The 26,793-nt window shown below is 32.6% G+C and overlaps 5 protein-coding genes and 1 non-coding gene across 9 annotated transcripts; 5 read left to right on the top strand and 1 right to left on the bottom strand.

Moving 5' to 3' along the window:
- Positions 1-1,973: 1,973 nt before the first annotated feature.
- Positions 1,974-5,029, top strand: LOC121218622 (protein ELC-like). Of its 3 annotated transcripts, none has more exons than XM_041096117.1 (2): positions 1,974-3,416; positions 4,897-5,029. In XM_041096117.1, exon 1 carries the CDS (start codon positions 2,095-2,097, stop codon positions 3,361-3,363), a length of 1,269 nt encoding a protein of 422 aa, XP_040952051.1. In that variant the 5' UTR covers positions 1,974-2,094; the 3' UTR covers positions 3,364-3,416; positions 4,897-5,029. The 3 variants fall into 3 exon arrangements, with proteins under 3 accessions (XP_040952051.1, XP_040952050.1, XP_040952049.1); XM_041096116.1 differs by having other exon boundaries at positions 4,803-4,925; XM_041096115.1 differs by lacking the exon at positions 4,897-5,029 and adding an exon at positions 3,671-3,882.
- Positions 5,030-5,479: 450 nt separating this feature from the next.
- LOC107955340 (protein ENDOPLASMIC RETICULUM-ARRESTED PEN3) lies at positions 5,480-7,321 on the top strand. Its single transcript, XM_016891090.2, has one exon. It carries the CDS (start codon positions 5,759-5,761, stop codon positions 7,193-7,195), a length of 1,437 nt encoding a protein of 478 aa, XP_016746579.2. The 5' UTR covers positions 5,480-5,758; the 3' UTR covers positions 7,196-7,321.
- A 66-nt stretch (positions 7,322-7,387) lies between these two features.
- LOC121218623 (nascent polypeptide-associated complex subunit alpha-like protein 1) lies at positions 7,388-10,146 on the bottom strand. The gene is made up of 4 exons (XM_041096118.1): positions 9,962-10,146; positions 9,800-9,881; positions 8,194-8,333; positions 7,388-7,938 (listed from the first exon to the last, which is right to left on the bottom strand). The coding sequence occupies exons 1-4, from the start codon at positions 10,112-10,114 to the stop codon at positions 7,606-7,608; spliced, it is 708 nt and encodes a 235-aa protein (XP_040952052.1). The 5' UTR covers positions 10,115-10,146; the 3' UTR covers positions 7,388-7,605.
- A 1,931-nt stretch (positions 10,147-12,077) lies between these two features.
- TRNAE-UUC (transfer RNA glutamic acid (anticodon UUC)) lies at positions 12,078-12,149 on the top strand. The gene has a single exon. It is a non-coding gene; the product is annotated as a tRNA-Glu (tRNA).
- Positions 12,150-19,219: 7,070 nt separating this feature from the next.
- On the top strand, positions 19,220-20,697 carry LOC121218621 (uncharacterized). Its single transcript, XM_041096114.1, has 2 exons — positions 19,220-19,797; positions 20,321-20,697. The coding sequence occupies exons 1-2, from the start codon at positions 19,291-19,293 to the stop codon at positions 20,363-20,365; spliced, it is 552 nt and encodes a 183-aa protein (XP_040952048.1). The 5' UTR covers positions 19,220-19,290; the 3' UTR covers positions 20,366-20,697.
- Positions 20,698-22,313: 1,616 nt separating this feature from the next.
- Positions 22,314-25,553, top strand: LOC121218617 (uncharacterized protein YnbD). Of its 2 annotated transcripts, XM_041096111.1 has the most exons (3): positions 22,314-23,072; positions 23,576-23,614; positions 25,071-25,553. In XM_041096111.1, the coding sequence occupies exons 1-3, from the start codon at positions 22,529-22,531 to the stop codon at positions 25,331-25,333; spliced, it is 846 nt and encodes a 281-aa protein (XP_040952045.1). In that variant the 5' UTR covers positions 22,314-22,528; the 3' UTR covers positions 25,334-25,553. The 2 variants fall into 2 exon arrangements, with proteins under 2 accessions (XP_040952045.1, XP_040952046.1); XM_041096112.1 differs by lacking the exon at positions 23,576-23,614 and having other exon boundaries at positions 22,320-23,072.
- The last annotated feature ends 1,240 nt before the right edge of the window (positions 25,554-26,793 follow it).

Here is a 26,793-nt window from a genome sequence, read left to right as displayed (position 1 = left end):
TTCTTTCCCAAGATTCTTAATATTATTATGACATGAAGGTTCTGCAATAAAAAAGATGAGACGAGCAAATGTCATCTCAGGTTTTTAGAAAATTATTGAATTTTTCTCGGTTTTTTTAAATTTCAATCCGTGACTCCTTTTTTTATATTGCATTTTGGTTGACGTGGCAAGAAGGTGTGCTTTCACCCCAGTCTTTCCTTGTGCACTTTCGCAAAAACAACTTTTTTTCCTAAATTTCAAAAGAACTATCGTATTTCCCTAATTTTCGTTTTAAATTAATATTTTTGCCTAAATTCGCCCTTTATTTTTATTATTTTTAAGCTATTATGATAATTTAGTTGATCAAATATGCTCTTATTTTAACTTATTACACCAAATTCAACAAGTAATTTTCCTATAGATGTATTTTAAAATTGTTAATGGAGTAATTTTTTTTTTCAAAATTATAATTGAGTGACTTGTAAAAATCAACTTCATAATATTTTATCATATAAAATATGGTTAAATATAAAATCGGTGCCTAAACTTGTCCATTTTTTTCAGATTGATACTTAAGATTTTTTTTGTCCCAGATTGGTACCTAAACTTTTTCTCTGTAAACTAGTTTGGTACTTTTTTTAATGTCGTTAAGTGTAGGATAAGTGACAGAATATAGTTGTGACACGTGACATTAATGACATCATAATGATATTATAATTTAAAATATATATTAAAAATAAATAAAAATATTTTTAAATATCATAATTTTTTTTAAAATTTTAAAAATCTAAAATTTATATAAAAATAATAAATTAAAAAAAATCTTTCTTAGATTTTCTCAATAGGATTCAAATAAGTCATCTCCATCATATTTGTTTCATTTTCATTTGCTTACTTTGTCTTTCATCTATTGCTCCATTTCTTGGTCTTACATGAGCTTTTATTATTTTTCTATTTGAGTCGGATGTGTTGAATCAACTTGGGTTTTAATCGATTTTATTTCTACCAAGCGTTTCTCTTTCACGTTAAAGGAGATCACATTTTGAGAAATTATGAGATTTTGCAAATAAATTTAAAAAAAGTTGAAGAACATTCATTAATAAATCAATAATACATTGATTCAAGATAGCAGGCAAACATGCAAATAAATAAAATAATTAAATGAATACTTAAAATGAATATTCAACAAAAAAAAAAGGGAAAACGTCGTTCATTTAATCCCAAAATCAATTAGAATACCAAGAAACAAAAAGAAAAACTTAAATTTAGAATTGTGAAAAAAGAAAACTCCAATTCCGCAACAATTTTGTTTGCTTACAAGAAACTACAACAATGAAATATGAGGTACTTGAATCATCAACTCTTAACCCCCATCAATCAACCCTTCAATCCTTTATAATACTTAGACCCTCAAATCCCATGGCTGATGAAAATGATTTGGCAAAGGGCTAAATACCTACCACAATGGCTGTAATAGCCAACCCATCAAACACTGAAACCCAATGTTTTATATTTTTAATGTAAGTTTTTTTGAAACCCATTTAAGAGATTTGAGTGGTGAAGAAGTTCATCATACCAAGGAGAAGTCGTGGTCGAAGTTACATGATGGTTCAACAGTCGAATCTTTAGATCGACGTTATAGAAGTTAAAAAATTGAAGGCATTTTTGTGGCTTTTGGGGAATTTTTTGAGAAATTTAATCGAAGCATTCAAAAGAAAAAATGGAGAGCAACAATTAGGTGTCATTTCGGGCCAGAAAAGCGGCCAATCATGGTGGTGTGGTCTAGATACTGTCACCTGTTTGAGACTTAACGGAAAAAGTACCAAACTAGTTGACGAAGAAAAAATTTGGGTATCAATCTGGGGCAAAAAAAACTTTAAGTACCAATTTAGGAAAAGTGGACAAGTTTAGGTACCAAATCTATATTTAACCCTATAAATTCATATAATACTAAAAAATCATATAAAATAGTAATTTTATAAAATAAAAAAGCAAAGGATTCATAACTAAGGAAAGGAAATTTCTCAAGGATTCTCATTGCTAAGCTAAGGCAAATCCCAAAGCCATAACAAATACAATCTCTCGTACCCAACCGCCCACCGCCCACCGCCACCAATGGTTCCGCCGTCGTCAACACCGCCGCCAAACCCCCAACAAATCCAACAATTCCTCTCCTCCGTCCTCTCCCAACGCGGCCCTTCCGCCCTCCCTTACTCCGAAGACACCAAATGGCTAATCCGTCAACAACTCGTTTCCCTCATCTCCAACTACCCTTCCCTCGAACCCAAGACCGCCACTTTTACCCATAACGACGGCCGATCCGTTAACCTCCTCCAAGCCGACGGCACCATCCCTATGCCTTTCCAAGGCGTCACTTACAACATCCCCATCATTATCTGGCTCATGGAATCTTACCCTCGTTACGCCCCCGCCGTCTACGTCAATCCCACGCGCGACATGATCATCAAACGACCCCATCCTCATGTTTCTCCTTCTGGGTTAGTTTCGATTCCTTATTTGCATAATTGGATTTACCCAAGTTCTAATCTTGTCGATTTAGTCCTTCATTTAAGCTCTGCTTTTTCTCGTGATCCGCCTCTTTATTCGCAACGCCGCCCCAATCCTAACCCTAGCCCTAGCCCTAGCCCCAGCCCTAACCCTTCGATTAATTCCTCCATGACGTCTACTTATGGGCAACATCCACCGCCGCCAGGACCTAGGGTGGCTGCTACGGCCGCGGCGGCAGGATATCCCCCATCACCTTATGGGAGGGTACAGCATCCACAGCATTCGCAAGCTCGTCCTACTTCCACGGATGATGCCGCCGAGGTTTATAAGAGGAACGCAATGAATAAGCTGGTGGAGATGGTTCATGGGGATATAATTGGGATGAGAAAAGCAAGGGAAGTTGAAATGGAAGGAATGTTTTCGGCTCAAGCTGTTTTAAGAAGGCGAGAGGAAGAGATTAATAAAGGGTTGAAAGAGATGCAAGATGAAAAAGAAGGTTTAGAACAACAATTACAGGTTGTTTTGATGAATGCAGATGTGTTGGATAGTTGGATTAGAGATAATGAAGGGAAAATAAAGAACTTAGGGAAGAAGAATAATAATGTAGATGTTGATGAAGCGATTCATTGCGTGGATGTTCTTTCTAAACAAGTCTTGGATTCCACAGCTGCTGATTTAGCTATCGAAGATGTGGTTTATTCCTTGGATAAGGCAGTGCAAGATGGGGTTGTGCCGTTTGATCAGTATTTGAGGAATGTGAGATTGTTGTCAAGGGAGCAGTTCTTCCATAGGGCTACTGCCTGCAAAGTTAAGGAAGCTCAAATGCAGGCTCAGGTGGCAAATATGGCTGCTAGAATATCGCATTTCGTTTCATGACTGGTTATTGTTCTGTTTCAGATTTGTCTATATAAAGGATCATGCAATTCGAGGTTAGCTTCTAGTTAAGATTTGATATTATCATGATATAGTTGCATTGCTCATTTACATATCGATATGTATTATTCGTACAGGATGAAATGGTATAATAATGTGAATAATGTGCTCATGTAATTGATATGTTGACACTCAGTTTTGGGCTTTCTCTTTTTATAATGAATTCGGGTTCTTTAGCTTTAACTCAGCTTTAACTCAGGTTCCATTTTTGAGGAAAACTGAAATAGAGTTGTTTACATGTAATATTCAGGTTGCACCTTTATTTCAAAGGCCTAACGAGCGAAGGATTAACTTCGTACAGGTCTAATAATGACTACAATAGGTTTTATCTGTTCTTTTCTCCTCATCCCTTGACCTGATTGTCATGTAAATGGATGGATCCCTTATTTAATTGTCACTGGTTGTTTACTTTGTCTCGGCTGACTGGCATATTCTATGAACTATCAGTTTCATGATGTATTAGTTTTATGGCTAAACTTTCAACCACTTATTCACCCCCATTTTTGTGAGGTTTATGAGATAACCATTAATTTCATTTCCTAGGCATCATTTTTAAAACCTTAAAGACTTCGAGGTCTCTTGCTTTAAGGTTTTTTTTCCCTTTTTAATTTATCTCTTGTACTTGAAGAATCACTTCATGGTTATCAAGTAGTAGTTTCCATATTAATTCTCTGGTGTAATATCTTGTCTCTAGCTTGCTTGTCATCTTGTTCCTTAATATATATATTATAAATTTGGCAACACTACTATAGAAAGTGAGATATAAAAAATATATTTCAATCAGCTTGTTTTCTCTTCTACAAATGTTAAATTTTTTGTCATGGTAGTCGAGAAATAATGTACTAAACCGAGCGTAAATATTTTCTTATATTGGCTTTTGTCTTGGAACTTCGCATGTGAAATTACTGTTCTCTTGCTATGTTTAAATTTTGAATAGAACTTGCAAATCTGCTTCTTACCCTACTTGTTGGAGAAATTAATTAGGAGTTTTGGCTGCCATAATTGAGATGAATCCAGTGTGTTGTTTTGATGGATCCATATTGTGGTTGTTTATTATTCCTTATACTGGTTGGTATCAAGTATGGGAGAATTTTTACTCTAATGGTTGAGGTACACTAACATGTGCTATAATTTTTTAGCAATATGATGTTATTCATAGATCAACTTATGTGGTAAATCATGGTCAGGGTAGTTGGTTATCATTTTGTTTGGAATCTGAAACTATTAGGAGCTCCATATGCTTTTCTCAGCCATGAGCTTTTTTTTTTCCGTCTTTGGTGTTCCTCTAAATACAATCATACATATGGAAAATGATTGCTTTACTTATTTGGTGATGATATGGTTTGGTTACTTTTCATTTATACCGGAGGTTGATTTTCCAGGTCTGAAGTTGTTTGTTCTCGTCACCAAGATTTTTTGTTTCCGATTCTTTGATTTTCTTGTGTTCGAACACTCATGTCTCCGATGCATATTCAGGCATAGATATGGAAATATGAGACTTCCTCGAAGAACATAGTTGATTATGTTTCATTGCTGGGAGATGTTGCCAAGTCTATTGATTTTGAAGTATAAAGCTTGCATTTAAGGGTGTTCTCTAACTGCATTTAAGAATGTTATAGCTTGTGTTGCACCGTCGAAATCCATATCCCTTGTATCGTTCCAATCATGTATGCATACGAGGTTTCAACTTGTGAGCAGAAAATCAAATCGACCCTAATACATTTACATAGTATTTGAACGAAATCTATATGAGGGTTTTCTCGGTCAGCCTTATTTGAGATGTCTTGTCGAGGGATCATTGATCACATACACTACGGTGTGTCATTGAAAGCTGTGGGGAAGCTTAGATGAGCTACTTCAATGGCGGATGGGATTTTCCCACTAGTGTGGTGAAAAAAGAAGTGAAGCTTTGTAATTTTGTGAGCTGGTGGAATGCATGTTAAGCTCTTTGAGTGGTACCGATGGCGATATATGTTACTATGAGATTGCAAACTAAAATAACATAAATCAACGTTAATCGTTTCATGGTAAGCTTACAAATCGAATCATGAAGCATACTATTTATCTATGATCGATTCTCCATCCAATCCTTCAAGTTAATGAAAAGCTTTAATCCTTCAATTATGCCGAGCGGTGTGGTGGAAGAAACGTTAAACATTTGCTTATAGACTGTTCGATGAAATGTTTGAGAGAAATGTAACAGTGTTGAAGTCGATGATTTCGGGGAGGTTCCCTACTTTTTCATATTTTATATTTAACCCAAAGCGTCGACTTTAAAGCTTACAGACAAAGCTGTGGTTTCTTAAAGGGGATCTCAAAGCTCTAATCATTGAATTATATGACTTCAATGGCTGCCCAAATTTCCAATCCAACCACTCCTGGCCGCCGCATAAAGCTCAATGTCGGGGGCAAGTTTTTTGAAACTACCCTCTCCACCCTCCAGTCCGCCGGTCCTGATTCCCTCCTTGCTGCCCTTTCCAACCGAGCTGCCTATAACCCTATCTTCATTGACCGGGATCCTGAAATCTTTTCCGTCCTTCTCTCCCTCCTCCGCTCTAACCGCCTCCCTTCCGCCGCCCTCCGCCGCTTCTCTATCCAGGAACTCGCCGAAGAGGCTCTTTATTACGGCGTGGAGTCCCGTCTCCGCTCTGCCTCTTTGCCCTCGCCGCTTCATGGCATAGACGCCGCCATCGTCGATACCATCCGCCCTGCCTCAGACGCTGTTCCTTCCACTTTCTCCGCCGGAGAAGATGGTTCACTTTGGATCGCTCACGGTGGTCAAATTTCAATATACGATTCCTACTTATCATACTCCACCGCCGTCCGTACGCATCTCGATGATATCACCTCGATTTGCCGGGTATGGCCAGAAATAGCCGCTGTCGGATCCGAATCCTCATCGGGTCTCCATATCTACGACCTCTCCAGCCGTCGCTACACCGGTTCAGTTCATTGGACTGACAAGGACGACCCACGGATATACAAAGCCCGAGTCTGCGCCATCGCTAACTCACCCGACTCGGTCTTCGTATCATTCGATTGTCCCCATAGAGAAAACAGCGTCCTCGTTATCGACAAATCAACGCTTCAGGTCTCATCAGAGTTGACTCGCCAATCAGGAAGCGCCGCCAAGAACACAGTCCCCGGAAAAGTGACGTGGCTACCGGAAACTGGTTTGGTTATCGGAAGTGCCGTCACATGTGGGGCATTTGGTTACTCGGGTTATATTAGGATATGGGACCCGAGAAGGAAGGAAGTGGTATGGGAAACTAACGAGCCAGGTTCGGGGCGGAGCAGCAGGTTCGGAGACTCATTCGCCGACGTCGGTGTTGATATTGACGATTCGGTACTCTTCAAGATATGTTCAAAATCTGGGGATTTGGCAATGGCAGATATTCGTAAACTAGGTGATGATCCTTGGGTATATATGGAAGATACAAATCCTAGCATGAGAGAAGCTAGCTATGGTGGGAATGAGGTTCATTTGCATTGCTATAAAAGGCAGGTATTCGTGGGGAAAGATGGAGGATTGGAGGTTTGGTCGAGATTGAATGAGAGAGGAGGTTGGAGTGAGCGAAGAGGGGATACTGAAAATGGAAGAGATGAGGTGAGTTTGAAGAGGAATTATGTGGATAAAGTGGAGATGGGGGAGAGAGGGTTGATAAAGAGAATTGAAGGAGGTGGGGAGAGATTGTTTGTTAGCAGAGAAAATGTGGAAGGGATTGAGGTCTGGGAGAGTTCGAATCATTCTGCTATCATTTCTGTTCCTTCTTAAATTACAGTTTGATCCTTCGAAATAGGTCATTCTTCTTGGCATCTCTACTCTTTCTATAGTTTGCACTCTCAGTTCTGTTATTGGTTATTTCTCTTGTAATAAAAGGCATGAAAATTGTTGTCTTTCCACATGTTCAAGAAATTTTCTTTCAAGTTGTGCTATGAGGAAAATTGTTAAGGAACACAGTCGATGTGAGATTTCTTGGTAACGGGATTCTCTCCCTCAGCGAAGAATTCTTAACCGAGACCATTTTTATAACAGAAAACGTCCTCACAGATGGTTTTTTTACTAATACAACAACCGACAAGAAGAAAAAGGACACAATAACATTCTCAAAAAAACAGTAGGGATATCTGAAATGAAGCACACAACTTTCAGCAACCAAAACTGCTGCTAAATCAACACCGTTATTAGGCAGTAAGCTCCATTATAGCACTAACAATGTCACCATCAGCAGCCTTGAGTGCCTTGACAGCCTTTGACCTGGATACTCCTGCTTGTGTCATAACTAATTCAATGTCCTTGGGCTCCACCCCTGTTTCATCCACTTCTTCATCGTCCTGGACTGCTGTTGATGACTCTGGTTTTGATATCACTTGGCTTAGATCAGGAGCCTTGAATTGCTCTGCAGCTCGAGTCTGCAGTTGTGAGCTTAAGTCCTCAATCTTAGCCTCTCCAAATATTACATAAGTATCTGATGCTGGGCTCTTGAACACGTCTGGTTTTGAGATGACAAATAAAATCTGCATTCAACATGTAAATATCAGTTATCAAAACAACTAAACGTTGGTTCAAATTTAGAATTCAAATCTCAATGACTGAAGTCTACTTTTACTGCAAAGAATTGTGACTGTGGGGCAATTATCGAGATTGAAAACACAATAAATGCCATTATGGTAGCCAAAAGAACAAATTGCAAAATATGGTCCTAGTATCATATTAGAAGAGCTATTTAAATCCAGATAAATGATTAACAATATGAAAAGAGGACAACTTACATTCTTGCTCTTCTTCACAGTGACCCGGCTAACACCAGGGATCGGTTTCATCCCAAGCTTCAACATAGCTTTGCGACTCTTCTTTTCACTTCGGCTTTGCTTTGACCTACCAGTTCCATCTCCTTCTCCCTCATGATGACCTAAGACATAACAACAATATAAAGACGGATATCTTTATAGATAAACATTGACATATGAATTCCCTGAATGTGAAACTATGAATAAAGTGATTCACGAAAATCCTGGCATGTTAATTTGGTAAGAAATAGATACATTTAGCATGCCAAAAGGAAATGCTTAAAACAATTTGCTTTAAGAGCTTTACGCATTTGACGTTTCAATATTTTCAAAGATGAACATGAGACTAATGTTGTCATGACAGGCGCAGCACCATAATACTAGACAACAAAAGCATCTCAAACTTTATAAGACAAGACACCATGCACGCTTTCTTGTCTAGCACTAAGGTGCAAGGAACAAGCATACCTAGGCACGTGCCTTGATAACACTGCAACAATAAACTTAAAAATATAAGGAATTGGTGCATCTATAACATTTATACACACAATTATAATTCAGTATTTGGATATTCAACAGCAAACTTGAAACAAAGTTTTATATCTTCAGCATAGACCCACAAATATACATATTGTGCTTGATTCAGTTAGCCTTTTTTTGTCTCACGAAAACGACAATAAGGATTTTAAGTGCCTTTAAAAACACTTCATGACACAATATCTAAATCCATCCGAATGAACATTTAATACACAACTATGACAGCCAATTTTCTTTGTACATTCCAAAGAAGCAAAACTACGCATACAAGTAGAAGTAGAGCTACAATCAAACTTGACTCAAAATTCGAGACTCAATATTAGTTTCATGCTCAATCGAGTTTCACTCTAAAAACTCAATATTATCTGATTAGGGTTGATTAAACTCGCTTACCTAGTAAAATATGTGCTCAATTCAGATGCTTGACTTCAAATTCAATAACTCATTCTTGAACTCAAGATCAAGTTCGATTTAAGTTTTCTCAATATCAATTTTTCTTTTTCTTTTTCTTTTTAAAAAAAAAAAACCCTCTATTCGGCTCACAAGTTACTCCAGTCGATACTTGAGATATAGAAAAAATTGAAGTTATTTTTTTACTCAAACCCGAGTAGCTTGCAGGCACAAGTATTTAAATAATATCAACAAAACAGCTTAGAGGTAAGCCTATACAGGAGCGCAATTGAGTCAATCCAAGTCAAAAGAGCGTAAACCTTGCTCTGAAGCTCGAGTATGCATATATTCAAGGTTCGAGAAACTCAGCTCCCTATTAAAATACTCAAATAGGGCTAGATCGACTGGTTGAACTATTTGAGTTAAACTAGATCGGGAAGCCAAGTAGGAGCACATCTCAGAATCAATCTCAGACTAGTGCATCTTAAAGAAGGTTTAAGCACATTTCACAACACAAACCAAAGATCAAATAAAAATCCATGAACTAAAGGAACTACAATAACCAAAAACGATAGCGTCATTCAAGTTACTTCAAGCCAAATCTCAAAAAAAAATTAAAGTTCAGAAAATGAAAAAGAAAGTATGGAAAATGAATATTGACCTTCGGCATCATCTTCATCATCATCGTCATCGTCATCTTCCTCGTCGTCATCTTCAACAACAGGTTGCTCTGGTATCTCGGACTGAAAATCAGAAAAAAAAAACAATTAAAAAAATATAAAAAATCAGGAGAAAAGAAGAAATCCTGATTTTAAGAAAATACATCGATTTTTTGTTGGTCGAGATGAGCTGCCAGGATCTCTTCGATCTCTTTGTCGGCCTGAGCAGTCATTTTTGGTTGAGAGTAAGAAGCAAAAAGCAAAGGCAGAAGCAAAAAGCAAAACCCTAAAACCCCAAAAACGAAGCACCGATGCATGTGAATTAAGCATTTTGAGCTGTTATTGGGCCAACTCCAAGTCACCTATAAGCCCAAAACAAATATAGGGTAAATTACAAATTAAGCCACTCGATTTTGCTTGAAATTACGTTTGGACCATTGAACTTTAAAAAATTATATGATGATTAATATTATTGATTTGCAAGCTGATGTGACATGATAATGTCATGATTCGGGTAAAATTTTAGGTCAAATTGTATAATTAGTCCTTATAAATTTTTTATGCAAATTCAACTTTTCTCTTTTATTTTTTAAACTTTTCAAAATGTAAATTACCAAAATATCTTACCTAAAACAAAATATTTATAAATATATATTAAAATAAGTGTTGAATGCAATTGTAAGGCACGTTACATTTTCAAGGGGAAACGTAAGTTCGAACCTTAGAGACGATATCATTAGAAGGGGCAACCATAAACCCTAAATATGGGGTAAAATGGACATGAAGAATAAAAAAAATACAAATGAATACTATATAAAATTGAACTTCAAATGTTGACATGTTAGCATTTGGGGAAAAAGAACGGGTCTAATTTAGTCTCATTGTTTTTGATAACGTTATTAATTGATTTCTATTATTTTTGAATATATGTTATTAATTAAATTTTAATTTTTAAATCAAACCTTTGAATATTAAAATGTCACATATTCAAAATCAACAGAAATCCAATAAAAGCGTTACCGGTTAAACTTTATTTTTTAAACCAATCAATTAGAGGAATTAAATACTTAAAATTAAAAGTATAACTAAATTTTAAAAGCTTGAGGAGTATAAAGATCGAGGATATAATTAAGCTAAAAACCGAGAAAAACAAAATAGAAATGAAAAAGATAAAAGTTTGTGAAATTAAAAAGTTTGATAGACTAATAATATTTAAATAGTGTATTTAATTTCACAAGTAAAATTAGACCTATGATATAAAATTTTATAAAAATAATATTTAAATAATTACGTATTTGTTCTTTACTCATTTAGAAAAAAAATTAGGTTTTTTAATTTAAAATAATAATTGTATATATTTTTTTATAATTTATCATAAATTTAATTTTAGAAATTAAAAAATATAATATTTTTAATCTATACCTAATTTGTTTGTAGTTTTTTAAAAAAATTAAAATATTTTTTAGGTTTATTTAGAACTTCATTTAATATTCAATTTCAACATGATTTTTTCCACTTTATGCCTCTAACTTAACTCATAAATAGATTGAAATTAATCTCAAAATCAAGGGAGTAGTTAGGAGGGTTTGGCAAGCTATCGATGTCCAAAAAATGAAATTTTTTTTATTTAGGCTCGTTAAAATTTATAAAATTTTAAATTAATAAAGGTACAATTATATCTTGACACCCTAAAAATATTAAAATTTTAATTTAATCCTTTAAAATTATAATTAAATAGGCTATTAAAATGGGGAAATTACATTTTTACTATCGTAAAATTTACAATTTAATTTCAACCCCCTAGAAAATTTTCTGCCTCCGCCACTGCTCAAATTTATACATGAACTTTGATTCAATATGCAATTTGATACATGAAATTTTAATTTTGATTCAATCATATACATTTAAAAATAAATACATCAATTTATTTTTATATTGAATAAATAGAATTATTTATGTATGTAATACATAAACATAAAATTATGATATACCAATAATTGTGTTAATAATTTGTGAGAATTGATTAAAATCAAAATTCTATATATAAAATTGCACATTAAGCCAAATTTCATGTATAATTTTAGATTTATCCCCAAATAGATTTAATATACTTAGTTAATTCTAAACTGTTATCGTATATTTAATTTTCCATATATAATTTTAAAATTATAAGATATTATTAATATTATTAAATCATTAAAATTAATTAATTAGAATGATAAAAGTAATTTAAATTTTTATATAGTTTAAAGATATTTTTACACTACCATTTTCCGAAAATCCATTGTCGTCCAGTGGTTAGGATATCTGGCTTTCACCCAGGAGACCCGGGTTCAATTCCCGACAATGGAATATGGAAATACTTTTCTATTTTTCAGAAAGTCGTAGCTTTTAGTCCCCTTCTTTGAATTTAGCCTATATACTTCAATTTGATTAATTTTAGTTTATGTGCTTTTTGAATTGGTCACTTTTAGCCACTATACTTTTTAATTTTTGAAAACTTAGTCCTGATTCGAGCAGTAATGGTTAAATCTATTTTGTTAAATTTGAACTATACTATTAGTCTCTTACTTCGCAGAAGTTGTGAATTTAGTCCATATATTTTAATTTGATCAATTTTAATTCCTATGCTTTTTGAAATGGTCAATTTTAGCCCCTCTACTTTTCAAATTTTGAAAATTTAGTCCTAATCCAAATAATAACAGTGAAATCTATTTGGTTAAAATTAATTACTAGTTCTGTACTATATGTAAGTTGTAGATTTTGTCTATATTCTTCAATTGAATCATTCTAACTCCCTATACTTTTCGAATTTTGAAATTTTAGCCTTGACATGCAAATGATAATTATTAATTGATTAATAGGGTTTTTAGTAAGTAATTTGTGGAAATTACAAGCTAACATAACATTGCATATATGATAATATCTTTCCAATTAATGGATTAACAACGATAGTTTGCATCAAGACTAAGATTTCAAATTTTAAAAAGCATAGGGACTTAGAATGATCCAATTGGAGAATATGGGCTAAATCTACAACTGCACGCATAGTATAAGACTAGTAATTGAAGTTAACTAAATGAATTTAGCTACTACACTTGGTTCAGGACTAAAATTTCAAACTTTAAAATGTATAAGGAATAAAATTGACCAATTCAAAAAGTACAAAGACTAAAAATGATCAAATTAAAGTATAAGGACTAAATCCAAAAATTTTATAAAGTACATGATTTAATAACAAAATTTAACCTGTGTCAGATTCCTTAAAAGACATATGTCGATTATTATTTTCACATGAAAAAGTAATGGTTAAATTTCAGTTCTAACCTGTCTACTTTTTTATAATTATATAAGTATGGTTAAATTTCAATTTCAATCTTTATATTTGGTTCAAATTTGATATTTAAATTCTATACTTTAATTTTGACATAATTTAGGCATTTGTTCATTATTTTTCTTTTCTTTTCTCTTGACATGAGAAAATAACGAATTTCAGTTCTAATCCATCTACTTTTTTAAAATTATAAAAAAATCGTTAAATTTTAATTTTGATCCATATATTTTGCTCAAATTAGTTAGTCTAAATATTTTATTCTAATTAAAATACTGAAGTGAATTTTTAAGAATTGTTAACACCATTAAATTTTCTATTAAATTTAAGTCCATTATAATGTTATTTTTTTATTACATGGATACCAAGTGGTTTGTTTTTTTAATTTCAAAATGTTACACTAACAAATTTAACATAAGGATTTTAACAATGTTAACAAATAGACCTAAATTTTAATTTTTTGGAAAAAAATAGGGGATTAAATTCCTGAAAATAAAAATATAAAGATTAAATTATGTTAAAGATATGTGACTCAAATTCTTGTTAAAATAAAATACAAGTAGCAAGATAGGATGATCTACAAGGGCGAAGTCCTCAACATAGTACAGGTTGCACAACTAAATTATATATAGAAGTATACTAGTTCTATTTGACGTTGACCAAAATAAGGTGTTTTAACCTTACTGCATTACTTCTGTTTTGCTTTGATTAGAATATGGTTTTACAAACCTATAAATTGATGTAGTTGTCTCTCCTCTTGTATTTTTTAAATTCGACATAGTAAATTTTTTTCCCTTATTTTTTTTCTGAAATGATTTCCACGTAAAATTTGTATGTTTTCTTTTTTTTTTTTTCTTTGCGATACATTGCCTGTAACATCCCAAAACTTAGCCTAGAAGTTTGGAAAGAATCTCAGAGGTTACATTGACCACCAAAGTGATCTAAAAGTAATTTGTAATACCCCGAAAATCTTTACAGTAAGATATTATCTTTGATATAATAAAGTAAGAAAATAAAGTGTCAAAAAGGGGAAATTTCGGAGTTATGTCAACATTGGGTCGTATATTATGACATATTAGTTCAAGAAAGAATTAAATCGTAAAAGTGAGAAAAGTTTTGTTGCTCAAGAGTAAATACTCAAAAATTAAGAGGTTAAAGTGTAAATATGAAAAGTTGAAGGACCAATGGTGTAAATATTTTAAGGGTGGAATGATCTAGAAACTAAGAAAAATGGATGGATTAGGACCAAATTAAAAAAAGTGAAGAAGTTTGAGGGACTAAATCAAAATTTTACCAAATTAAGTGATGACTCAATATGGAATTTTAAAAGATCATGAAGGGCAAAATGGTCAATTAGAAGAGAGAGAAATCTAGAAAATAATGATGATGTTGGAGATATTTTAGATTAATTAAATAAATATTAGTTTATTAATATTTTAATTTGATTTTTAAATGATATGTTATTATTTTATTATTTTAATATTTAGTATATATATATATGCGGAAAGAAAGATGAGGAGGATCCAACCCACCATCTTTTCCATGCAATTCACGTTAAAAGAGAAGAGAAGAAAGAAAGTTTTACTTTCTTTACAATTTAGTCCTTCCACCAAAAATTCATCATTTTTATCTAGAAATCAAAAAAATTTCCATATCCATCAAGAGAGAAAGACAACAAGGAGACTATGGGGAGCTAGAATATCAAGTTAGATTCAAGAAATAGAAGCTGGAGGAGAGAGAAAATCAAGTTAAAGATTGAAATCAATATGACAAGGTAAGTACATCAAGATTTTAATATACTTGTAAGTTTGATATTGTTGAAAAAGCATGGAAATGATGTTAATGTAAAGTTTTTATGGTCTTATGTTCTTGATATGTTAGTGAAGAGAAAATAAGAGAAAGTGATGAGAAATAGTGTAGAGAAAGAAAATAAGGGTGTTATAAACATGGTAATAAACATCTTGCACTAAAATGGTTTTGGACAGTAACAGTGGGCTCACTTTGAAAAATCACTATAAATTATGAAAATTGAATTAGAGTATGAATAAAATATTTAATTAAATTTTATTGAGTCTAGTTTCTCATAAAAGAAACGGTGTAAGTAATGGAATTGTAAATTATGAGATATAATAAATTTTGTGAGACAAGGTCAGAATGAATTTGGGTTCCCCTGTTCTGAATTTGAAAAATCATTAAAAATTGTACAAAAATAGTTATGGGTTAAAATTTATATGTTTAAAATCCTTAATGAGTCTATTTTCAAGAGAAACAAATGGGGACATCATCCGAATTCTGAAAAAAGAGATAATTAATTTTTAGTGAAGAAGGGTCGGAATTGTCAGACAGCAGAACAAAGGTGAATTTAAAGAATAAACTGTACTTATTGGACAAACCAAAAATTTTGAAAATTTTATGGTAAGAAGGTATGTGAGTCTAGTTTCAGGTAAAATTAACGGATCCTAATTTGGAGTTTTGTAGCTCAAGATAAAAATAATTTAGTGGCTATAACTCAAATGAACAACTTTGAATAAATTTACAAGTAAATTGTGAAATCATAGATAATGTTACTTATAAGCATGTATTATAAATTAAGGATGTGGAATGGAGAGGAGGAGGAGGCAAATATATATATGAATATTCAGTTAGCATGGATAACTTGTACGTTTTAGACTCAGGGACTAAATTAAATGAAAGTAAAATTTTAAGGGTAAATTTGTAAAAATGTCAAAAAGTGACCAAATTGCATGAAATGAATTGTTTTATTATTTAAACTAGTAAATGGAATGAAATATTAATTTAGATCAAGATTGAGTGAAAATTTGAGAAAAATAGAAAACTTCCAAAATATCCCTGAATTTTGGTATTTCTGCAATTTAGTCTGGTAAGCTCGAATGAGCTATATTCTGTAATAATTTTAATTGAAGTGAATGCTATTTGGTAATGAAAATTATATATATGTGTGTATTATTATTGGAATTAAATATGAATGTATTGATTTTGATTGGTTATAAATATGAATGCTAGATAAAAATGAAATGTTTGAAAATTAATTAGTAAACTCCGGTAATGCCTCGTACCCTATTTTGGTGTCGAATACAGGTAAGGGGTGTTACACAATTTACAAAAAGAATTGTTTAAATCTCATTTCGAATACAATTTGCTAAAGTCGAACTAAGTCGTTTAACAATTTACGTTTTAAAACGGTAATTATTGTATAGTTTCAAAACATAAAATTTGCCAAAAGTATTTTGAAATATCAGATTAAAAATTGTGTGAAAAATATATTTTTTCTCAAACATGAGCGAACTTTGAAATAGTCAGAAACCCCACTAAAACCCACACGTGAAATTTTTGAACGTTGTTTAAAACCAAAATCACGTAGTCTAACGAAAAGTTCAAACCTTAACCCATACCACAATTTATAATTGCTTAATAATAATTCTTAAAACCAACCATATAAAAATTTTATGAAAATTTTAGCTAAACCGAATCAATCAACCTTTCTGAGACCTCCAGCCGCCGAGTCCAACTTCCAACACAAAATTTACCTGAATGAGAGGAAACTAAGGGGTGAGCTATACGAGCTCAGTGTGAGTCTCAATTCACAAACAAAAACAACTGACAGAGTATCAAGCGTATATTTGGTATGTGGATACATACAATGAATGAGCAACAAGTATTAGTACTCAATTTTACGAATAATTTCCATAAACATACATATATTCATAATGGTGTAATTAACATGTCCGACTATTCACATTATTTCGAAATAAACCCAACCATCAAACAGATAAACTTATAATTGAATGTGACATGAATGCAACAGATTAAAAACCCACCCCAACCATCCAAACACCACTTTAACCACCCTGTACACCACGTATGAGCTATATCAAGCTCATCCACCCTACACACCACATAGGACCATGATAAGCTCATCCACTCTACATACCACATATTGTGGAACTAAGCCACTCAAGTAACGATATGCAGCAGACCTGACATATGTATAGAATTATGCGGTGAACCGCAATACAAAAATATTGTTGTTGGATTGTCGAATCAGACTCCCTTCTCTTCGCAACCAAAAACCCTAATTTTATGCAAGTGTATGAATGCTCATCAGATACTACAATCTCATAGATACAAAAACTCATATTCAGTCGATTACTTTCAAAGTTTTCATGCAAATGCAAAATGCACACTACATACAACCAATCATACAGAAACATAAATACACATACTCGATCGATCAGATTTAGAATCAGTTATACCCTTATTCAATTACTGGGTAACATTTCAATCCAACTAACACCTCACTTTAACACTTAATCAAATTGTTAACTCAATTCAATAGTTACGGATAAATGCACAAGTCCAAGCTAAAACAGAGTCCAAAAACCATTACCAAAGCCTAATGATGGCCAAAACACACAGAAACACAAAACGAGTCAAAATACGATATGGAACAAAAATCTACGAAACAGGGCCACAGGGCCATGTGCCCCACTCGTGTGGTAGTGCCTAAGCCGTGTAAAGGTCTACAAGTCCGTGTAGGGGTTTACACACCCGTGTACAAGCTGTACACACCCGTGTAGAGGAGGTACATGCTTGTGTGATCGAGTTACATGGCCGTACGAGCAACCCGTGTAACTTACTGTCCAAAATTGTCAAAATAAGGTGTAGAGCAGACACGACTGTGTAGAAGTCTCACACGCCTATGTGGCTAAAGGGCACAGGCATGTGTTTGGACACACGCCCGTGTGAAATTTGACAAAATCCCCAAATCATAGCCACACGACTGTATGGCGCCAAAAATAACCCAAAAACCCTAGTTCCCAATATCACATGGCCTTGTGAATCGCCTGTGTGCGGCACATGCCCGTGTAGCCACCTGTGTGGTCACGAAACCACACTGAAATAGACCAAGAATTGTGAATTAGCATCCACAGCGTAATTCCTAATTAATAAGGGTTCAGAAAAACACCTAATTGACATTCCTTGACACACCAACGATCGACCGAAAATGCCACAATTCCACCAATTTTGAAAACTAGAAACCAACATGCTAATTTACAACTAATCCAGATCGATATAGGCGAATCAACTAAACATTAACCTATAACTCAAGAAAAACCATTAACCCACACTAAAACTTACCCGATTCAAAATCCAATCAGTTGGAAACGCGAGGACAAACAACCCCTTGACCAACGAACAATAACAAAATATGCGGAAACAGAAGAAGCAAGAAGAAACAAAAGTTCAATGGTTTAAAAGAACAACCAAAAACGAAAAGGAGAAAGGAGGAGGAAAACAAAAAGAAAATAAACGTGCCAAAGAGGGAGAAGAGAAAGTGAGAATGATTTTTGGCCTTTTTCAATAAAATAAAATAAAAATAAGAATAAATAAACATTTTAAAACTTAAAAACAAACCTAAAAAATAAAATTACTTCTTCAAAATACATATGAGGATTTGAAGCCATAACCCAAAGGTAAATTAACACACATCTAACCACCAAACTAACAAACTCATTCTGACATTAAAACGAAAGCAAACTGAATTGGTCAACATTCTGACATTATCGTTATCAACATTCTGTTATCAAAAATTCCAAATATATAAAGAGTAAAAAAATTTTGAGAATGTTATAACCTTTAAAATTTTACTTAGAAAAATTGCATAATCCTTGGGGCCTTTGGAATTTATTTTATTTCTTAATAAGTTTAAAAAATAAATACTAATTTAAAGAAATTAAAAATTAAATTTGAGTTATCTGCTTGATTAAGTAGGAAATATAATAAATAATTGATTGTAAAACAAAATGAATTACACAAGGTTGGCTGTGATAAAAAATAATAATAATTGTCGGTTTGTACTTTTAACATGCACTTCACATTGTTTTTTACCTGAAAAGATAAGGATGGACCTTTTTGTGACGGTCCAATTTTGTCAATATGTTAATATGCTAAATTTAGATAAAAAAAATAAAATAAAGTATAAAAATAGATAAAAATAAAAGAGTACATACTTGTCAATGTCATGTTGGCTACAAAGTAGTATATATACACAACTTTGGAAGCACAAAGCAATCAAAACCAAATACTCATTTCAAGGTTGTAAAACTTCAGTAAACAAAAAAAGAAATTAAGCTCTTAACCATGGCTGCCATCAATCCAGCAGTAGCCGCACCATATTCCATGGGTGTTCATAGAAACACAGCGGCCAAAAGCCACAAAGCTATGGCGGCTGCCAATCCAGCAGTGAAATACGGACGTGCAGCTTCGATTCTTTCTACACCCACACAGACACAGTCCCCATTACTACGTAGAAATTCGGTTCCCAGCAGAAGCTCAGGCACGAGAATCATGGCTGCCAATCCTGAAGTTTTGTCGTCACCGTCGCCGTCAAATTTAATGGGGGTTCTGCATTTTACGCAGTGCCAGTTTCGGAGCCTTTACGGTCATGATTTAAAGCTGGAAGGCCTCATTAATTGGAAAGGATGTGGAGAACCACCGGAAACTATAGCTCAAAATCAGTCGGCAAGTGAGTTTAGGCACTCGGGAGACTCAGTAGGTTCAGTCGGAGCTGTTTCGTATCTTGTCGGAGATAAGGTTAGGTGGATTATTGCCTGGAGCAACAGCGAAGATCAGCCCAAGCTTAACAAGGTATCATATTCATTCATATTCAATGCATTTTTTTATTCATTTTTACCATTATAATTTTACGTGACCAATAAAATAATTAAATAATGACACAGGCTACCTACATTTTATATTACATATATAAATCAGGTTTTAATCATAAAATACATAAAATTTTTAATAAAAAATCAATTTATTTTTTATATAATATACCTGAGTTAATTTATTTATTTTTAAATAAATAAAATAAAATATAATTTAACTTTTAAATTTTTTTATATTAATATATATCATAATTAAATTTAAATAAATATATTTTATTAAGTTCAATTATTACTGGAATTCTTTAATCAAATATTGATTTACTATAACAATTTTAAAAAATTATTGTTGCATAATAATTAGGCAAAAGTCAACCTGAATTATATATATATAAACTTCACCACATTCATGAAGTAAATATAAAATAATTTTCAGAATATAATTTTTTAATATTTAACATTTCAGAAATTCAAATAATTATTTATGTATTAAATATAAATTGCAGGTGTATAGTGAGATTAATGAAGCAAGTGAAAGAGAAATTGAGTGAGATTCGATAAAAGACTCATTAGACCAAAGCGTGTCTGAGTATAAAGCTATAAATGTTAAATATGGATACTCAGCTGATCTTATGATTGACCCAACCAGCAATACACCAACAATGACGGCAACATTCAACTAGTAATAATGTGGCGTTTGCTATTGATTATCCGATAATTTACTCTTTGATTTAATGAATTGTTTCGATTTAAGATGTATTGCTTTTATAGATAAATAATGTGTCCATTAATATGGATTAAATTTGTTTATTAGTTAGATAGCTCATTTGATGTACTAAATTGATTCAAAGTAATCCAATAATGTTTTTTTTAATACTGTCATTAGTATCAAGATGTGGTTAATAGCTTCGGGATTAATTAGGGGGACTGGTATTATATTCGTGTTTGTGTTATATTTATGTGTTAAGAATACTATAAACTTATATATAACTTTCACACTATTCATTGTGCATTTTGTGTTTAAATTATTTCTGCATTATATTATATTTTATATAATTTATCATAGTGATTCAATTAAAAATAATTTTTTATGTTATATTCATATTGTATTATATTTTATATATGTATTTTTACAACAATTCAATTATTTCAAAAAATAATTTTTGTGTTTGTGTTATGTATTAAGTTATCTCATATATTTCATAATTTTTTTATGTTGATTCAATTTATATAAAAAAATCATTCATATGGTGTTCACATTATTATTAATGTTTTAATTATTTTATATATTTTTATCACATTTTAAAGTATTCCACATTTTAGATCTTGTTTGGTAATTAGTTGATTGTAATGACTAGTTTAATCAACTGATTTTATTAATTGATTTGACCGTTTGATTCTATTATTTAAAAAGTATTTAGTAAAACTTATCTGATAGCTGAAAGCTGATATGTGTAAAATGATAAATAAAAACATTACATATTTTATTATTAAGTATTTCTTTATTTTATAATACTTTAGTTTTTATTAGGTGAAATTATTGAAATAAAACACTATTACCAATGAATTAAAACATCCATTATCGAAATTAATTAGTGAATATTTTTAAAATTTTAAATAAACAAATTTCTTAAGTTCGTTATTTGTAAATATTAACCTTATGGAAATTGATAAATATTATTAGCGTACCAATATAATTGTACATAGTGGCAAACAAAGTAACTTTTTAGCAAATATGATCAAATATGTCATTCCATATATCTCATTTCCAATCAGTTGTGAAAAAAGTTACCCATTCTAGCGTTTTTTATTTTGGAGATTTTAGCTCAATAATGTATTGCAAGTATTCATTCACCAAATATTACAAAGGATTTGACTATTCAATCCTTCATTTATGCCCAAATCAGCTAAAAAAGGCTCAAAATTATGTTTACCAAACACCCCATAATTTATTATACTATTTTAATTTTAATTTCATTGAAATTTCATCACTATATTAAATATATTAATAATAAATAGGGTAAACTATAAAAGTAGTCACTTTTGTTTGTCTTATATTACATTTTAGTCATTTATGTTTTAAATATTACGTATTTATCACTTACGTTATTATTTTGTTACGAAGTGATTACTCTACTGTTAAGCTTCATTACCTCTCTAACGACGGTCCTATGTGGCAGTCCAAATGGGTTTTAAATGTCAACTTAAATGTCCTACCTGACAATCCTAATTAAATTTATTTAATTAAAAATATATTTTTATCCCAATAATTAGATATCTAAGTTGATATTTAAACCCACTTGGACGACCACATAGGACTGTCATTAGGGAGATAATAAAATTTAACAATAAAGTCACAATTTCGTAATAAAACAATAACATAAATGACTAAAATATATATTTCAAATATAATTAATTAAAATATAATTCCAGTCAAACAAAAGTTACTACCATAACTTTTTCCTCTTATAAATTAAGTCAATTGGCATCTAGAAAATCCATCCATTCCCCGCACAAAATTTCATTTTTAAAGGGGCAAAGGGTAAGGGAAGTTTCCCGCATTCGCGTTGGACTTATCAGTCACAATAGCGTTAAAGGAATATTCAGTTTCGTAGCCTAAAGATAAAGAAATTTGTGAAATTATCAAATTATTTCCGATTTCCGATTTCTGATTTGGGAATTTCTTGTTTTTGATTTCTGATTGTGAATCAGAGATGGGTTTAGGCTTATCAGTCTTAATAGCTATGAAGGCAACGGCATGGATGTTATTATATCTCTTCTTCAGTAGATTTGGGTTCACAGTGTTGGCAATACCATTATTGTATGCATCATTGATTTCATGGCTTGTTTCAATTGCTTCTCACCCTTCAATCGATCTTCCCATGCTTTTGGGCAAAAACCCAGATGGGACTTTCCCAATTTTGTCCACTATCATGTTCTCCCCATATCTGTATTTTGCTAGAGCTTTTTCAATGGCGAGAAGGTTCCTTGCTGGTGAAGAACCTTACTCTCAAATATGTGAGGGTTTATATGTTGGTGGTTGGCCTGCTTCACCTCGTTTATTGCCGCCTGGTAACCCTGCCATTATTGATTGCACATCTGAATTCCCAAGAATAAAGGAGTTCAAGGGTCATTCATATTTATGTGTTCCTACTTGGGACACAAGGGCACCTCAGCCAGGCCAGATAGAATCAGCTGTGAAGTGGGCATGTCGAAAGAGAGCTCGAAATCAGCCTGTTTACGTCCATCGTGCTTATGGTATGTTCTGAAAACTGAATCGACACAGTTTATTCTCATTTATTGCTGCTCAATTTGCTTGCTTTAACATGGAGTTTCGTTTTCTTATTACTAGTTTTTAGTGGAGTGGACTATAATTATTGTTTTCCATTTTAAAAAAATGCATGTTCGTCTAGGTGAGTATGGTTCGATGTGGTTGCATACTAGTATTAAAGCTTAGGCTTTTACCTATGGTAACATTGATATTACTGGTAAGTGGAGTAGTATTATTATTTTTTATTACTAGTTTAAATATGGCGTCTTGATTTATGCTTCTTATGCTTGCATTGTATGCTCATCTAGGTGAGTATGGTTAAATGTAGTCGCATACTTGTATTAAAGCTTAAGCTTTTACCTATGATGACATTATTATTACTAGTAAGTAAAGTCTTATTATTATTTTTGCTTGCTAGCTTAAATACTGATCTTGATTTATGTTTCAAGTGCTTGCTTTGTGTGTTCATGTTGGTGAGTATGGTTTGCAGTATCCAAACTGAAGAGGCTACTGGATCCTGGTTCAATTGGTTTGACTCGCTGGTCCAGTCTGGTTTTCTATTCACTGCTTTTATGATAGATTTAACCTGCTCAATCATCAATTCAGCTTCAGGAGGCCTACTACCACCAATTCATTTTGTTTAGTAAAATTTGTTGTTCACTTGGATGTATTTAATCCTGTTAAACTTCTTTTATTATGGTATTGTACCAGTTTAGCTAGTTAATACACTATTCCTCATATATGATGGGCTGATTGCATTAAACAAGTTTATATTCTTGGTTGAATGTGCTGAAAGCTGGAGGGCTTGAATGCATTTTAGGATAGAGTTCAACGACTTTTTTTGGCTCTACCTCTTAGTGTATATATTCAAGGACAAACATTTTCCATACAACAAATTAGGCTTAGCCGGAGGTAAAACAAGTTTATCTCAACCTTTCCAATTTGAATAGATGTGTAGAGATTAGTCCCGAGTCTTTAGTAGCTGAAACATGAAGGTATAATCCGATTATCATTTAAAAGTGATTCAATAGTGGGATTGTGAATTAGGTCATGTTAGAACTTTCTCCATAGCCACTTATAAAAATTGATCCCAACCAGCAGCTGTCGTCTTCTAATTCATTCCCTTTTTCCCTTTTTTCTTTTTCCCGCCGATATATAAATTGATTTCATTTTGAGGTGCCTCTACTATTTCCATTAACTCTATGATGCTTGGACTTGAGTGTGAGTGTTGGGTACAAGCATGTGTCCTGCAAGGGTATGGTCTATTTTTTCCAAGTTTTTCCATGTATTTTGAAAGTCTTTGGAGAGCCATATCAAATACCTGTGTGTGAAAATGTGTAGGACATGAGTATTTCCAAAAGAAAGAAAAAGAAAAAAGGAAGGCATTGTGAATTTTCTTGCATTAGAGAAATAAATGCGCATCTTTAGTGAGGATTTTATTAATTTGAAATGCTCCAATGTTACTTGGTTTTAGTTAGTGTATCACATATGAGTATGCATCTGATAGAATATATTCATTTTTAAAAAAAGTTTTTTCATGTTCTTAGAGGATTCTTGGAGGGTCATATCTCTATACCGATGTCCATATTTGTGTCAGACATGGCTACTTCAAATAAACTGAAGAGTCAGAGAAACATAGTTGAAATGTGCATGATATTTTGTAACTTATTAAGTAAGACTATTTGCAAGATTCGTGGGACTTGCACTTTTATTGTTTATATACTTGCATTTGCTTAAATGTATTTGGATTCTCAACTTTTAGTGCATTTAGTGTTTCTTTGAGTTAATTTCTACAAACTTAAAATGGGAAACTAAGCCACAATCAACCATGAATCTTAAGTATAGTTGTTGCAGGATATTTGAGATTTGAAATGCCTCATTGTTTATATGATCCACGTACTGATATTAGATATTCTTAACTTACTTTGCAAGTGAAAGTTCATACAGAAGTCAGAACGTATTTTAATTATTCGTCCTTCTTCTAGGCCATGGTCGAAGTGTTGCTGTGATGTGTGCATTACTGGTGGCTTTAGGCGTTGTGGAAAACTGGAAAGCCGCTGAAAAATACATACGAGAAAGGCGGCCTTGTATTAAAATGAACTCTCTCCACTACAAAGCTTTAGAAGAATGGTCTAGTTCTAGACTATCATCTCCTAAGAGAAATGAAGAACTGGATGTAAATTCAGTTAGTCAGTCAAACTCCTCTGGTAACACAAAGGCTTCAATGGTGGAAAACAAAATTGATTGATTTTTTTTAAAGTAGTCTTGGTCATTATTTCCTAATTTACATTGTCAATGGTTGTAGTTTGTACTCGTCCTTGTTATGTGCTGCTTAAAGCTCCCATGGATATGGTATGTAGTAATGATATGATATTCTTAAGTTACGTTATTTTGGCTTGGGTATGATTGTCACACACGAATATGTGCTCGACATGGATATATTCAATTTTTTCATGTGCTTTCATATATTTAGAGGATCATATCTCTATATTCATGTCCGAATACACGCCTGACATGAATATTTCAATAAAAATGAAAAGTTGGAGCTTAAAATAGGTTCAAAGCTTCATCCTTGTTTGACTTTTGAAGTCAGGTTCTCTGGTTCACTGTTTATTGATATGCGTTGGAAGTCTCTGTTTGATGTAATTCTTGGTTTCAGTTATATTGGCTCTTCATCAAACAAGATATTTGGTAATCCTCTTTAACCCCTTGTGTAATATTTGGTTGTTCAGACATGGGTGTGATTGTTAGAAACTGGTTTTATTTAGACATGAGTAAGGTTTAATTTTATTTTAGGTCCTTTATGTATTCAGAAGATTCTTAAAAGTTCATATGAAGATATAGGGGTTGAAGTTGAACACATGTACTTCTAGATAAAAAAGAAAATTTGTGTATTTACGTGATGCTTATGTTTGGTTTTAATGTCTTAATTTTATTTAAGCTATTGTATATTTTTATAAAACTTGATAGGTTAATAATATTTTATATAGATTTTGACATGTTCGTGTATTCATGTTATATTTTAATTATTTTTTCTTATATTATATTCGTAATATTATTCAAATAAATCTTGATTTTGGGTCATGTATCATATATATTTTTAGAGATATGTACATGATGTTCATCTACTTAAAAGATTTCCATGAAGCTCGGATTTTCCATAATCCTTTCCATTGCAGTCTTGTAGGAATGTTGAAGACAAACACACATCCCTTTGCAATTCAAACAACAGTCCAACACCAGTCTCCCATCATACAACCCACCATTCAGCGGTTGGCAAAAAAGAAAAATCCAGAATCATGACCTCTTCCTAAAAACTGCAACCAAAGTTCCTTTGCTGCCTAACAGCCCCTCAATATATGCGAAGTACTGTCTCCAATATGGCCATAACCTTCTTTGATCAATCTCTTCTTGCGATTCTCATTTGACAAAATTCTCTCTCTCCATGCCTGCCATATTTGCCACCGGCAACAGGAGAAGACTTATGATCCCTTCCAAAATACAATCTAGAGGTCGACTTAAAACTCATTCTTCATCAAGTTTGGGGTTCTAAAAGTGCTTTTCACCGCAGAAGCAATGAAAAACATCTGACTTGTGAGGTCAAAAGTGCACTAAAAATTAACAAACCACTTTTTTAAAACCACACTATAGATCCATTACCTATTCGGCACCGAAGACACTTGTTAAGCACCTCTATACCAGCCAACA

The sequence above is a fragment of the Gossypium hirsutum genome, chromosome D06, assembly GCF_007990345.1.
Source record: "Gossypium hirsutum isolate 1008001.06 chromosome D06, Gossypium_hirsutum_v2.1, whole genome shotgun sequence".
NCBI lineage: Eukaryota > Viridiplantae > Streptophyta > Magnoliopsida > Malvales > Malvaceae > Gossypium > Gossypium hirsutum.
The sequence above is the reverse complement of the archived record's forward strand: the minus strand, read 5'-3'. Positions and strand labels throughout refer to the sequence as shown.

What these genes read in the sequence shown, in the direction of transcription:
- LOC107955340 (XM_016891090.2), top strand. Translation starts at nt 5,759, where the DNA reads ATGACTTCAATGGCTGCCCAAATTTCCAATCCAACCACTCCTGGCCGC.
- LOC121218622 (XM_041096117.1), top strand. Translation starts at nt 2,095, where the DNA reads ATGGTTCCGCCGTCGTCAACACCGCCGCCAAACCCCCAACAAATCCAA.
- LOC121218623 (XM_041096118.1), bottom strand. Translation starts at nt 10,114, where the DNA reads ATGCATCGGTGCTTCGTTTTTGGGGTTTTAGGGTTTTGCTTTTTGCTT. An exon ending in TCGACCAACAAAAAATCGAT is followed by an intron (nt 9,882 to 9,961) that starts GTATTTTCTTAA and finishes TCTGATTTTCAG; the next exon opens with TCCGAGATACCAGAGCAACC. An exon ending in CTGTGAAGAAGAGCAAGAAT is followed by an intron (nt 7,939 to 8,193) that starts GTAAGTTGTCCT and finishes TGTTGAATGCAG; the next exon opens with ATTTTATTTGTCATCTCAAA.
- LOC121218621 (XM_041096114.1), top strand. Translation starts at nt 19,291, where the DNA reads ATGGCTGCCATCAATCCAGCAGTAGCCGCACCATATTCCATGGGTGTT. An exon ending in ATCAGCCCAAGCTTAACAAG is followed by an intron (nt 19,798 to 20,320) that starts GTATCATATTCA and finishes TATAAATTGCAG; the next exon opens with GTGTATAGTGAGATTAATGA.
- LOC121218617 (XM_041096111.1), top strand. Translation starts at nt 22,529, where the DNA reads ATGGGTTTAGGCTTATCAGTCTTAATAGCTATGAAGGCAACGGCATGG. An exon ending in TTACGTCCATCGTGCTTATG is followed by an intron (nt 23,073 to 23,575) that starts GTATGTTCTGAA and finishes TATGGTTTGCAG; the next exon opens with TATCCAAACTGAAGAGGCTA. An exon ending in ACTGGATCCTGGTTCAATTG is followed by an intron (nt 23,615 to 25,070) that starts GTTTGACTCGCT and finishes TCCTTCTTCTAG; the next exon opens with GCCATGGTCGAAGTGTTGCT.